The 12,892-nt window shown below is 44.9% G+C and overlaps 6 protein-coding genes across 6 annotated transcripts; 4 read left to right on the top strand and 2 right to left on the bottom strand.

Annotated features, from left to right (window-relative positions):
* Positions 1-632: 632 nt before the first annotated feature.
* On the bottom strand, positions 633-1,588 carry CCR75_003010 (uncharacterized protein; the record flags this gene model as incomplete). The annotated part of the gene is made up of 1 exon (XM_067961107.1): positions 633-1,588. One exon carries the CDS (start codon positions 1,586-1,588, stop codon positions 1,058-1,060), a length of 531 nt encoding a protein of 176 aa, XP_067815260.1. The 3' UTR covers positions 633-1,057.
* A 117-nt stretch (positions 1,589-1,705) lies between these two features.
* Positions 1,706-2,497, top strand: CCR75_003011 (uncharacterized protein; the record flags this gene model as incomplete). The annotated part of the gene is made up of 2 exons (XM_067961108.1): positions 1,706-1,842; positions 1,867-2,497. 2 exons carry the CDS (start codon positions 1,706-1,708, stop codon positions 2,495-2,497), a joined length of 768 nt encoding a protein of 255 aa, XP_067815259.1.
* A 910-nt stretch (positions 2,498-3,407) lies between these two features.
* On the top strand, positions 3,408-3,814 carry CCR75_003012 (uncharacterized protein; the record flags this gene model as incomplete). The annotated part of the gene is made up of 2 exons (XM_067961109.1): positions 3,408-3,598; positions 3,655-3,814. The coding sequence occupies 2 exons, from the start codon at positions 3,408-3,410 to the stop codon at positions 3,812-3,814; spliced, it is 351 nt and encodes a 116-aa protein (XP_067815262.1).
* Positions 3,815-3,818: 4 nt separating this feature from the next.
* CCR75_003013 (uncharacterized protein) lies at positions 3,819-5,156 on the top strand (the record flags this gene model as incomplete). Its single annotated transcript, XM_067961110.1, has 3 exons — positions 3,819-3,846; positions 3,895-4,028; positions 4,088-5,156. The coding sequence occupies 3 exons, from the start codon at positions 3,819-3,821 to the stop codon at positions 4,223-4,225; spliced, it is 300 nt and encodes a 99-aa protein (XP_067815261.1). The 3' UTR covers positions 4,226-5,156.
* CCR75_003014 (uncharacterized protein) lies at positions 4,276-5,193 on the bottom strand (the record flags this gene model as incomplete). Its single annotated transcript, XM_067961111.1, has 1 exon — positions 4,276-5,193. The coding sequence occupies one exon, from the start codon at positions 5,191-5,193 to the stop codon at positions 4,276-4,278; it is 918 nt and encodes a 305-aa protein (XP_067815255.1).
* A 1,860-nt stretch (positions 5,194-7,053) lies between these two features.
* CCR75_003015 (uncharacterized protein) lies at positions 7,054-7,992 on the top strand (the record flags this gene model as incomplete). Its single annotated transcript, XM_067961112.1, has 1 exon — positions 7,054-7,992. One exon carries the CDS (start codon positions 7,054-7,056, stop codon positions 7,990-7,992), a length of 939 nt encoding a protein of 312 aa, XP_067815254.1.
* Positions 7,993-12,892: the final 4,900 nt, after the last annotated feature.

The raw sequence follows: 12,892 nt of genomic DNA, 5'->3' as shown, positions 1-12,892 counted from the left end.
TGTGGTCCTTGGACGGACTACAAAGTGCTACCAGGTGTAACGGGGCACTGCGACTTGTACTGTTTCAGTACAAGTCCACTTCACACTGCTTCAGATGTGAGTGGTGCCTCTCGTTAGGTGACGTACACTGTACGTATAGAGGAAGACTTCTCTTAAGGCAAGTTAGCTTAAGAGTGTAAAATGAAAACTGTATTAATATAGTTAAGTGTCTTGTTAATCTATCTTTGTAAATGTTGACTTAACTATAAACTAATACTAAACATGTAAATGAATTCTTATCTATCTTATCTTGTAACTCTCTTTGATTACTTCTACAGCTGATTAGTCTGCGGAATAAATAGACATAATGGTCTATACCATATTTATGGAAAAGAATTCAGGACATTACTATATAAAGTAATATCCTCCAAATATTATCTACCTTTTAGATAATATATTAATTAACAACCTTTAAGTGTTAATTTCATGTAACGATACACCCCGTTACATTTAAGGAATAGGACTAAGTCTTTGCGATTATCAAAACTTGCGATAAATTGCTCTGATTATGCAGATTCTCGATAACGATATGCTATAATTTGCATGATCATTCTTGATATTTTAGGCTCTGCGACCAATAAAAATCTAGAAAATAAAATGTGTGAAACGGACTCGATTCAAAATAATATTTCGATTAACTATGCTGCTACCCATTTATGAGCACATGTTGCTTTTTTGGCACGAGTGCTGTAATAATTCTTATCATCTATCTCTTTGCCATATTTCTCGATATAATGCTTGTAGCTTTCGAATAATATTTCGGTATTTGGCTCATCACGCGCATAAAAATAGCGATCGCTTCCTCATCAGCATCCTCCCTGCTTTCCGAGAATTTTATATCCAAAATCAGCCCTCAGTCATTGTGCTTAATGTCTTACAATGTCATGGCATCGTGACTATGCCGCAAATGCGAGCCAGCCCCACCAGAATAACCCATTCATAGAAGTGGTAGCCTAATTTGACGCCAAAGGCCAACAAAGTGCAGATATTGTCAATTAATATGGATATCAAATTGAGATTACTTATCGCTCGATATAAAGGCTGCATGCGCGTCGATTGCTTCATTTGCCAGTCGATCTGCTGCAGCGTTGTCGTCTCGTGTCACATGGAAAAATGATACGTAAGGAAACGCAGCAGTCAGCTTTTTGCACTGATGATGTAGACTTCGTAGATGAGCGGCCTTGACTCGATACTGGCCTAACATTTGACGCACGATGAGCTGCGAGTCCATGTGTACACGAACGTGTGTGGCGCGATGGCGCTGCGCCAATTGTAGCACCAAAATGAGTCCGTGATATTCTGCGACATTATTTGTCTCGAGGTTACCCACAAATTTAGACTCGGAAGCTAGCACTTGGCCCGTGCAGGGGTCTAACAGTAGAGCACCGCAGCCACTACGTCCCGGATTGCCACGGGACGCGCCATCCGCGTACGCAAGCACGTCTGGCCAGGCGGTTGGTGCGTCGTCTAAATGGATAAATGGTGACTTTCTAGTCTTAGTAAAGCAACGATAAAGTGGTCGGAAGATCTCGCGGCAATTTAGTCGCATTCGGTTATTAATTGGTGCTCAATTGGTTTAATTGAATTTCGCATTTTGAATAGAAATGGATCGGATGTTGGTTTCGACGGATCGGCCACAAATTGAAGCTTTTGCCTGACAATTTGCATGGGGAATAAGGCGACGCGTTCGGCATCGGCCTCCGATCCGGCGCTAAATGCACTACTATCGCGGCCCAGTTCCTTGCAGCCAAATATGTTCAATTGCATTCCACGGCACATCACGGTATGGCGATCAACGCCAATGTTCTAGCCTACTGTGGATTACAGGGGTTTCTGGCTGTGGAAACCGCGTCGGGCGCCGTTAAGTATTACGGGGCGAATGGTCTTGGAGAAATTTGAAGAGAGACTTAAGTCAGGTTTACAGATGCCTGTTGGCGTCACACACCTTCAATTCACGGGGCACCAACGTTTGGTCGTAGGCTACACGGACAGCTCTTTGTGTGCATTTGATCTAGCGTCAGGCGCCATACTTTGCTGCATCCCGAACGCATGGACTACGAGTGTCATCACAAGTCTTGAGACGCCAAGATACCCCCCCTTTCCCTTCATCTTCGTAGCTACAAACGATAGCGACATTCACGTCGTGCACGAAGAAACGGGTCGAGTGAGCACATATCTCATCCGTCCGCAAGATCTATCAGTACCTTTCGCCGAAGGCGTCACTGCGATGGCAGCTCAACCAATCAACGCCAACTTAATTCCTATCGCTTATGACACGTGCCCTGCCGTGCTGCTGTGGGACTTCAGTAAGCGCAAAGTTGTACGTGAGTTCACGCTAGCAGACAAAGGTTTAAAATCGGTGTTGTCTCAGCAATCGTCCACTCACGAGCTCGGCTTGCAATTCGCCACAGTGTCTGTCGTGGCACTCGAGTGGCAAAAGATTTGTAGCGGGTTATAAACATGGAGGTTTTGCAATTTTTCGCATGGAAACAAACCATGGGTTGTGTCGTTGTGTTGCGGAAAGTACAGCAAATGTCACGTCTATAAAGCAGATTCGATGGATCTCTGCTTCACTAATGTCGAAACGAGCTGGTCTTCCAGGCGCTATTGTCTGTTCCCAAGCCAAAGACTCGAATTATTTGACTTTAATCTACCCACCGCCTGATGGACGCAGTACTGATGACACTCTTATGGATATTTACAAGGCAAAAAAACTCACATGGCCTGTTGCTACGATTGAATCAATTAATTATGCTCAAGTAACAGCTTTCGAGGTTGCCCAAGAGCAAGTGGACTTCAGTCCTAGAAACGACTCCTTTCTCCCTTGCTTTACTCTCGGGTAATCCACTTGATGGCTGTTTGTATCTGACGCAGCCAGCTGACGTGGATTTTAAATTGACGCAGCAGCTCGTGACTGACGCGACGAGAAAACAAGTAAAGCCTAAAGAACCAAGCTGGAACTTGCACCATCTTGTTCAAGTGACAGCCCCTCCTGGCTCGCTCGGATTGCATATTTATAAGGGTGAAAATTAATACGCAGTGGTAAAAGGATTTGCGGAGGACAGCGAAAAAGCGGGCTTGATTCGTGCTGAGGGAGTCAGCACAGGCCACCTTCTGACAGCATATGACGGGGTGAACGTGACACTACTCGAGCGTGATTTGGTGTGCTTGAAAAGCTTCGAGAACGTGAGAAACGACTCATTTTTGCTAAAAAAAGCGATCAATGTACCAATACATGTAACTAGACATCTGAAAGGTTTCCGAAAACTTCAAGCAAGGCTGCCGCGACAAAAGACGCGCGCTTCTTAGTCTGTGCATGTGGTCCTAGGATTTACATTATCCATGCGATAATGCCTTGAGCGGCAGAGATGGCAAGAGGCCCAAAAGATATTCTAGCGCAACCACTAGTAAGTTTTGAGTTGCAGGCACCTGCACATATCACGTCGATTGTATGTGTTCCAGTCGGCGAAGGAATCGAAAACTGCTTTGCCGTTCTTGACCAGAGCAATCGTGTGTATATTTTGTCGCTGATGTCGCTAAATTTAATTTGGGAGACCGAGTGCGACAACTTTGTTAGCAAGAGCTTCTTTGACGTTTCTTATGGTGGAGAATTAGTATTGCGAATGCATTGGGCGAGATAGAGCGCTTTTCTCTATTTGCTGAGGCTACGGCCGTGGAAAGTGCAATGCTGGAGCGTACGACCACGCGTCTTTTTCTAGCTGAGCGCAATGCACCGCTTCCACATCAATTTTGGATTTTAGTGGCAAAAAAATAGGGGCATGGCATCAGATGCTGGCAAAATGTTCAGTAAACTGGTTTATGGCGTTAATCACGAATCGAAAGACTTGAATTAAGTATTCTGCTTTTCAACCAAAGTGGACGAGCGAAGGCGGCTTCTTGGACATTGTTCTCTTCCAGGAAACGATGTAACTGCCGAAATCAAAACGGGCATATCTTCTAGTAAGATCTCGCTAATGCAAGCGCACCAGGTAAGTGAATTATTGGTATGCAAATACGATCATTTGCTTCATGGTAACTTTTTGTGAAGCGTCTTGCAGAATGGGGGGATAAGCTAAGCGATCTTGGACTTAAAATGGAATTAATGAAAAAAAATTCAGAGGAATTTTACCAAACTATGAAAGTTTTTAACAACAAAATAGCTGATAAAAACTGGTATGAATTCTAAATCGGGAAGTAAGAAATTGTACAAAAAATCATTTCATTGTGTTGATTTCTTTAGTCGTACTTGACCCACATCAACTTCAAGCCTTGGGGAGGTGCACCCTGTCCAGCCATTCCTCGATTTCTAGCAGCTACGATTGCTGGAATATCCTCTGATTTCAGTCTCCCCAAGCCAACATCAATAATGGTGCCCACCAAATTCCGCACCATTTTGTATCGAAACCGGTTCCCTTCAAAAACGAGGCGTATCCTCGTGGCCACATCCTCTTGATACTGAGCTTCAATTTTGTCACTCGGCTTGTCTGAATACAATCGAATCGCTGAAAGCGGCTTGTCTGAATATAATCGAATCGCTGAAAGCACACATACATTGTTTCGCTCTTCGTCGTCTGATTTCTGAGGCGTAAAGGATGAAAAATCTTTAGCAGCCGGCGGTGCCATAAAGTAGTCGATCGCTTCCTGCATTTTGGCCAAATCTAAAGGCTTCCAAATGTGCCATACATTGCGACGAGAAAATACAGGACGAAGACCACCAGCGAGGATTGTGTACTCGTAGCACTTTCTCTTGGCATTGGAACACGGGTCAAAGTCGGCTTCGGCTTCTGACATCCAGACGACGCTATGGCACACAATATCCTGTGGCAAACGCGTATTTAAAGAATCGCGAAAAATTCGGTCCGGCTCAATGCAGCGACTAGCAATGACAATTACTTGTCCAATAGCGTGTACGCCGGCATCAGTGCGTGAAGCAAAGCGCAGTCTGGGCAGTGCCGTCTCGCCAGTGGTGCGTTGTATCGCGTCCTCGATGACTTCTTGTACCGTACGCATCGTATCAAATTTATCCTGCGCCTGAAATCCGCAAAAGTCGGCACCATCATACTCCACAATGCAACGGCGAAGAGTCAACGGACCGGACGCGTCGACGCGCAGGAAGGCGCTAAATGGAATTCGGAGCTGCCTGCTGCCACGCATATTTTTACGAAAATAGATTCATCCAATCAGCAATCGTTTTCTTCGCCATTTGAAAGCGCAATAGTCTATCGCTCTCAGCAATGGTGATAGAGAACATCTGCAGAAGACAATGCAGGTGTTTAATCAGCTCAGTGAAGTGATGAAGCCTTTTTATACCGCGCGGTAGGCATTCGTGTAAAAATTACTTTCTTTGAAGGACATGTCTTGATGCACTAATAAGCCATGCGACTAGTGGTACAGGTAGTGAAACGCTTGTTTTAAAACGAGTCTTTTTGGCTGACATCGGCAGAACGATTATATTGCGTGAAACCCGAATGTGAAGCTACTCACTCAATAATGAAAGGTTTTGGGGTATCGGAAGCGAAGTAAGCGTCCAAATTGTGTGCACTGGCTTCGTAATGCCATAAAGCTTTACGAGAGTACAAGCAAGTCATGAAATGCTATTAGAACAGCACATTCCTGGACATTTATGTAAAGCTTGATGATCTCTCTCACGGTAAAAATACTAGTAGCATACCTACCTGATACATTCGCATCAAAATTCAAGGACGATAGAATTCATGATCGAGTCTCAAACGAGAGCAAGACGAAAGGCAAATCTCAGCAAATTTTGTAAACGACTTCATCGATTAAACACAACAAACAGTCAAATATGCGTCCACAAGCATCGGCTTGCTCTAGACTGCAGTCTGACGTTCAGATATTCTTAAACAGCACATTCAGCGCCAACAGCTTTATCTTGCGTCATCGATAAGTGGGAGCAAGTCTCGAGCCAGGACCGACGATTAATTGAATACAAGCCATACAAGATGTTCGCTTTAAGAAAGTGACAAAGCCCTCGAGCGCATGATCATCGATAGAGTGTTCTAACCTGGGATTGGCAACAAAATCACCATCTTTTAGGAGATCATGGGCTGGCGAGCATGTCGTACTGAACAGCGATTGCAATGTATGGTGCAATGGCGCAAGACAACCCAGCGTGTTCTAAAAGCATGTTTGATTTTAAAGCGTTTGCATTGTGACAAGGGCATCATTAGCCTTCAGCGTCTGTGGCGAGACCGCTTTATTCGAAAGCGTTTTACAAGGTACTACATCGGGCATATTGAGTTAGTTAAATAGTTGGGGCTGTTGGAGAGGCAAATTGAGGCGAACGCTGTAAAAGCAGTACAAGGATGACTGTTTTGGGGTATTGAGCATCGACGCAATAATTGGGGGGCTTGCAGAGATAGAAGAAATGCGAGCATGAAAACAGAATCAGAAATTTGGCAATATTTCGAATTTTGCAGTTTCAGAGACAAGTTCAATGCTACGAAACAGATACACGGAAGCTCAGCAAGCAAATGCTCTAGTGCTGGAAAGTACTTGATCCGCTACTAGTCGAAAAGGGTTCAATTTTAGGCGAAGATCATTTATATCAAGTTCAATGTAACAACTTATGCTACTGCATTCGGCACGTAGAAGTCGACCCAATTTTGTCGAGCAAAACATAAATCTGCGTACCATGTAGTCACCGCTCGCAACGGGCACCGCTTACAACGATCGAGCCAATGTCACTAAAATAAAGGCGACAAAAATGGGAACCCTTTCGTGCAGGTGGCACCGCATAATAACCACATTGAAGTGTCACCGCTGCACTAATTAAAGGCGCCAATGTAGACCAACAGAATAGACGTGTATTCTATTAAAGGAAATCGCACTATTGTATCTGAGCTTACTTGTCTCGAGTCACATTATGCCATAATTTACAATTTCTTTTTGACTGGGCGCCATGAAAATATATTCGATGAAAACGGGGTTAAGCGCCTTTACTAGTATCTATGAGTCGGCCTTTGGTGCAAGACGAAACAGTTTTGAAAGGATATGATTGCGAAGTGGAAGTGGCTCTCAACCGCCCCCTGCAATGGCATCTTGGCGGCGTTCGAGTTACCAGAGCAATGCGTGAAGGCCTCCGCGTCGTTTGAAATACCGATCGCCATCCGATGTGTCGTGTTGACCATGGAGCTAGCATTGGTCAGTGGTGGCGCCTTCCTACTGCTACTATTCAGCTCCGTCGTCGGTGCGCTGGCCCGTAGCCTCGTGGACAACAACGTCTTTGCCGACGTCTGCGAGACATCGACCTTTGGATGGGGCCTTGTGATGATTATGGCCATATTCTTGCAGCTACCGCCGCGAGTCATGGTGCGAAAATTGAAAGTGTTTGGATGTAGCGGCGTCATTACTTGCGTCGAGTCAGTATTACTTCACGCTGGGGTCGTGGTAGCTATAAATCTCTGGTCGCATAACCAGGTGCTGATTTCGTGGAGAAATGTTGATATTGCGGTGCATCGGCCGGATGGAACCTTCGCAGTTGCAAATATTGTGCAGAATCTGTTGCTTGTTCCATTAAAGGAAGAGCTGTTCTTTCGAGGGGTAATCGTATTGGTGGCTATCAACAGACTGCAGAATATTAAGTGGAGCGTGTCAATTTCCAGCCTTTTATTTGCAGCAATCCACGTTGTCAATGCCAAAGGTATCGGAACACAGTACTCAGCGGCTTACGTGGCCTTTCAAGTGTTTTGGGCGGGGCTAGTTGGACTGTTTCTTGCTCTTAAGCTTGTAGTATCTGGATCACTCTTTCAGTGTGTGGTGCTTCATATTAGTAACAACATTTTTGCTTTGGGGGTGTCTAAGACGATTGCAATCGCCGAGTCCTCTTATCTTATCTCAGTATCTGCTGCGTTGACAACGTACTCGCTTGCAATTGCAAGGCAATTACAGCTCCTCTATCTTGAAGTTGGTCATACGCATCGATGCGCTTAGCCATTATACTGTTCTTGACTGAAGACGAAGTTGTAATAATTGGACAAAATGGCCGATTCCAGAACGTCACATAAGTCAAAAATCTCGTTAGAAAATTTTATATTGAGTAAAACACTTTTCTTGCCTTCCGCTGTCTGGAAAAAGTTTAGATCATGAGAGCGCTGTGCCTCTATGAATTCAGTGCGAGATTAAAGTATGTCACGCTGTCGATTCCACTGATCGTTGCCCTAATGCTATCAAAATGATGCGCAAAAGTGTAGGGCGGTAAGGGCAATGTGAGCGGCATCTCAAGAAGCATGTTGCAAGCGCAAACAAGCAAACATCAAAGATTATCATTAGTTCTCGATTTTTTAAGTCTATGACTTGAAAAGGAGCCAGTGCTATGTGTATCCCACTGACTAGTAGCCAATAACTGTATAAATGCACCCCGTGTCCCATAAATCAAATGTGTACACTGGCTGAAACCCACAACTACTGATCTGCATCACCTTGTACAAAAGCGTAAAGAAAATTGTTTCTCTGCATCACCATGTACAAAAGCGTAATGGAAATTCTTTCTCTACATCACCATGTAAAATGAAGCTCTCAAAAGCTTCAGGTGACGCTCGCAAAGCTTGCCAAGAATTTGGCTTACCTTATGGACCAAAATATTAAAGATCCAAAATATTAAAGATACGAGGGCGGGTGAAGACGCTTTGTAATGGGGCAAACATCGGTTGGAGAACCGTTGTTGTGGTACATTTACTTTATGGGTAAAATACATTTCATTCTATTCTAAAATAGTTAATTACTTAAACTCCATTTATTATGGGTAACAAATGTGGTCGTCGCCAGATATAAATCTGGCGGCCAAATTTTTTTTTTAATTTAGCTCGGGTAAGATTTTAGATTAAATAATTAAATAAAGTGCAGTCCCTTTTGATCTAAAAGCGTTAAGTGCCTTCCTAAGGCTTGCGCATTGATCTGTAAGAGATAGAAGCCTTTCTAAGGTATATCCTCTTGGGCACTAGTTGCCACTTGGTTCTACGAGCCCCTGAATCCCTTGCACTAGGCTTCATTAAGCTTCATTAAGCTTTAATAGCTTGTACGGCTCGCTGATTTACTTTACCAATTGGTTCTATAGAACTACGAGACTCTCTGAGCTAAAGTCTTCCTCTGACTTTAAGAGCGAGGTAGCTCCGCTACACGCTTGGCAAAACGTTTTAATGTGCATCGTGGCTGACGGTCGCGAGCAAGTACATAGGAGATATTCTTACGTATCTGGAAGCCATTGGACAGTACAACAAGGATGTGCTTACGATAAATAGTGCCGACATTGGTGCCCAGTGCCACTTATGTGAGCACACGTACTGGCCAGGCATGGAGTCTACGACTGCACGAATAATCAAGAGGTGTTTGGTTTGCAAGCGTGCCAAGGTTCATGGTGGAAAACAAGATTATGACCCAGAACTTGCAAGAGCGTGAATCCATTTGATGTGGTCCATGTCGATCTCATTGGAATAAAGATGGAAGCTACGGGATCACTATGATTGATCAGGCTATAGGTTGGCTTGAAGTTGGCATCCAAACCAACAAGTTGTCACTCATCACTGCCGAGAGCTTTGACTGTGTCTATACCCTCGTCCACGTGAAGTTATTCATGATCAAAGGACAGAGTTTTCAGGTGCCGAATTTCAGGAACTTTTGAGCAGTTATGGCATCAAAGCAAAGCCGATCACATCCAAGAACCGTCAAGCAAACGCTATATCTGTGAAGGATTCACTTAGAGCTCATGAACATTATTCGCTGCTACGAGGGTATCGACTGGAAAAGGCTATTTACTACGCTGCATTTGCTGTTCGCGCCACTTTCGATAGCATCTTAAATGCGTCACAATGTCAAGTACTTTGGTCAATATATAATAACCCGGCGTCTTTACGAGGCCAATTGGAGCTATCTCTCCAAGCGTCGCTTTGAAGCGATACTCGCCGAAAACGATCGTGAAAATAGCAAGCGATTGGACTACTTTTACAAGAGCGGTAATCACGTCATGCTCCGTGTTCGTAAACACTTTCGAGCCAGAATTCCTGCCGTTTTCAGTGGGCCATATGCTATCAAGACAGTCCACCCGAATGGAACGGTGACGATCGACAAGAGCGTGTCGATTGAGCAAGTCAGCATTCGTCGATTATATTTCCGTGCTTAAGCCTCGTTCTTCATTTCGGGAGTATCACATGATGGATGGACATGACAATTGGACGATGTTAGTTGACAAGACAGTTGTTGTAGTTTAAAGCCGTTAGTTTTAGCACGGTTGGCCTTACTACCTTTTGATTCATTCTCACTTTTACTAACAACTCCAGAAGCCTTATGAACAAGACTTGCGAAGCCGATAGCCCCTCCTCTAGTCAAGGGCTTGTCATTTGATTAATCAAATCCGAATCAGACACAAGAGAATCAACTCCCATCCAGCATGGGCTGACACGATGATGACGACTTCGTCACCTATAAGGTGATTCGCCAGCCAAAGATGGCATCCTGCGGAGACACTACAAGTGATGATGCGAAAATTCAAAGGTGGAAGTCCGCATAGCTCTCTGAAGCGAAGTTGCGAATTCCAGAGTCTCGCCAAGAAGAAAAGATGGAACGAAGAACAGCCTCAACTTGATTGCGTTCATTGATGGGAACATTGCTCATGATGTAGACCTGTTGGTGACAGAAACAAGCTCTGAACATGGTCTTTTGACCAATTCGATACAGCTGTGGGTTTGCTTTCCGTGCAAGAAGCGTTTAGCGACGATATGGACCACGAGCTACGGACGAAGACCAAGCGACGAGATGAAAGTGTGCTCATATTCTCACAGCGTCTGCGCGAAAGGTTCGCTTTTTTGCAGAGCTTGCTGAAAATGCCGAAGTGATTCCAGATGTGCAAATGCGCCACTACTTTAAGCGTGGGATGCCTATTGCATGACAAGACAAGCTTGCAGCTGCAAGTATATACACTGAATGAAATGATGCTATATTTCTCGAGACTAGATAAACGAGAGCGACTGCACAAGGTGCCCGCTAAACGAGAAGGGCGTGGACCTTTCAGAGGCCGCGAAGAAAAATCCAATCGAAGCGAAGGACATCGCAGCGAAGGCAAGGGTGTTCAAAAAAGTGGACAACAGTACAAGAGCAAGAAGAAAGGAACAAGGCCAGCTCCAATGTCGGATGGAGACGATAAGTGGTGCTCTCATCACAAAACAAGATCGCACAATACGAGTGATTGCTTCACTCTCAAGATAAAAACTGAGGAGGACAAGCAGCTGAAAATCGAAAGTGTTCAAGAGAAGTACCCAAATGTATTCAAGAAGGACGACATCAGCAGCGAAGACAAGTGCAAGCTGATTGGTCTAGTGGGCAAAAGCCCATTGTCCGAACAGCCCCGCTGCGCGTTACCGTGCGACTTCGTCATGACAAAGAAAATTTCGCAGCTCTGTTTGACACTAGTGCCTCACGAAGTATCGTTACAAGTCATTTGTGCTTGCCAGTGCCAAACATGGGTACAAAGTGGTGCCACAATCGACAACGGTGTTTGCAACCATGGGCCACGATGTAACGAGTAGTAGGACCATCGCCGCTTAATTTCGCTTTCCCAAGCTAAAGGCTGATTCAGTTATCACGCACCGCAGTCAAGATAACGCAGCAAGAGCAGAGATCCAGGTCTGATACAACTCGGTGTATTAGAACAGATTTATGATACGGAAATGGCGAGTCCGGCGTTTTTCGTGACAAAGCCCAACGGTTCTTTTCGCCTGCTGATTGACTTCAGAGTACTCATCGCTGGCTACGCCATAGTCCATATTTTGTTCCCCAAATCCGCGAAGTTCTGCTACGTCTGTCAACAGCAAAGTGCTTAACGACTTTGGATGCTAACATGGGCAACTATAGACAGTTAGCCAAAGAAGCAGGCCGCTTACTACCTTCTGCCTCCCTTTTGGAAAGTACCAATACAAGCGCCTTCCCATGGGAATTTCTGCCGCACTTGATGAGTATCAGTCATGCATGGAGAAGATTTCTGGTGATCTGAACTTCGTTGATGTATACCTGGATGATCTTCGGTGCTTTCGAGCAACGAAAGCCATTTAACGTGGATGCGGATGCAAGTGGGACACAAGTTTGGGCTATATTTTCTTGCAAGAGCTCGAGATCTTAGCGTATTACTCTCGATCACTTACCAAACACGAGCGCAACTATAAAAAAATGAAAGTGGAGTTGCTATCGATTGTCGAGATCATCCGTGAACACCGGACAATGCTCCTCGGGTTTCAGTTTTCGATTGTGGTCCATACAGATCACGAAAACCTCATTCACCCCACGGAAACAAACATGCGGGTAAAGCGCTGGGAATTGCTTCTGTCTGAGTGCAACCTGTCGATGCACTACATCAAGGGAGAGAAAAACGTTGGAGCAGGCGCCCTCTCGCGAAAGCGCTTCCAGACCATGAAAGAAGATGATGTATCACTAATGAATGAGATCTGCTCAATCGCGGAAACCCCTCAGTGCGTCGTACACGGTCCGGTACTTCGGCTACATCAAGATGAAGACCCAATGATTCAGACAATCAAGTCTTCATGTCTTTCGGGCTCCTACAACCCGATTATTAGCATTATCTCAACTCGAATGTATCTTGGTAACCTACCAGATGCGTGTAATTGTCCCACCGAAGCTTCGCGAAGACTCAGTGCACTGATACCATATATGAGGCTTGAGCATCCAGCTCATGAGAGACTCTACAAGACCATGCGCCCAATCCTGTACTGGCCACGCATGGAGTCTACGACTGCACGAATAATCAAGAGGTGTTTGGTTTGCAAGCGTGCCAAGGTTCATGGTGGAAAACAAGATTATGACCCAGAACTTGCAAGAGCGTGAATCC

This window comes from Bremia lactucae, linkage group LG3 (genome assembly GCF_004359215.1).
Source record: "Bremia lactucae strain SF5 linkage group LG3, whole genome shotgun sequence".
NCBI lineage: Eukaryota > Oomycota > Peronosporomycetes > Peronosporales > Peronosporaceae > Bremia > Bremia lactucae.
The sequence above is the reverse complement of the archived record's forward strand: the minus strand, read 5'-3'. Positions and strand labels throughout refer to the sequence as shown.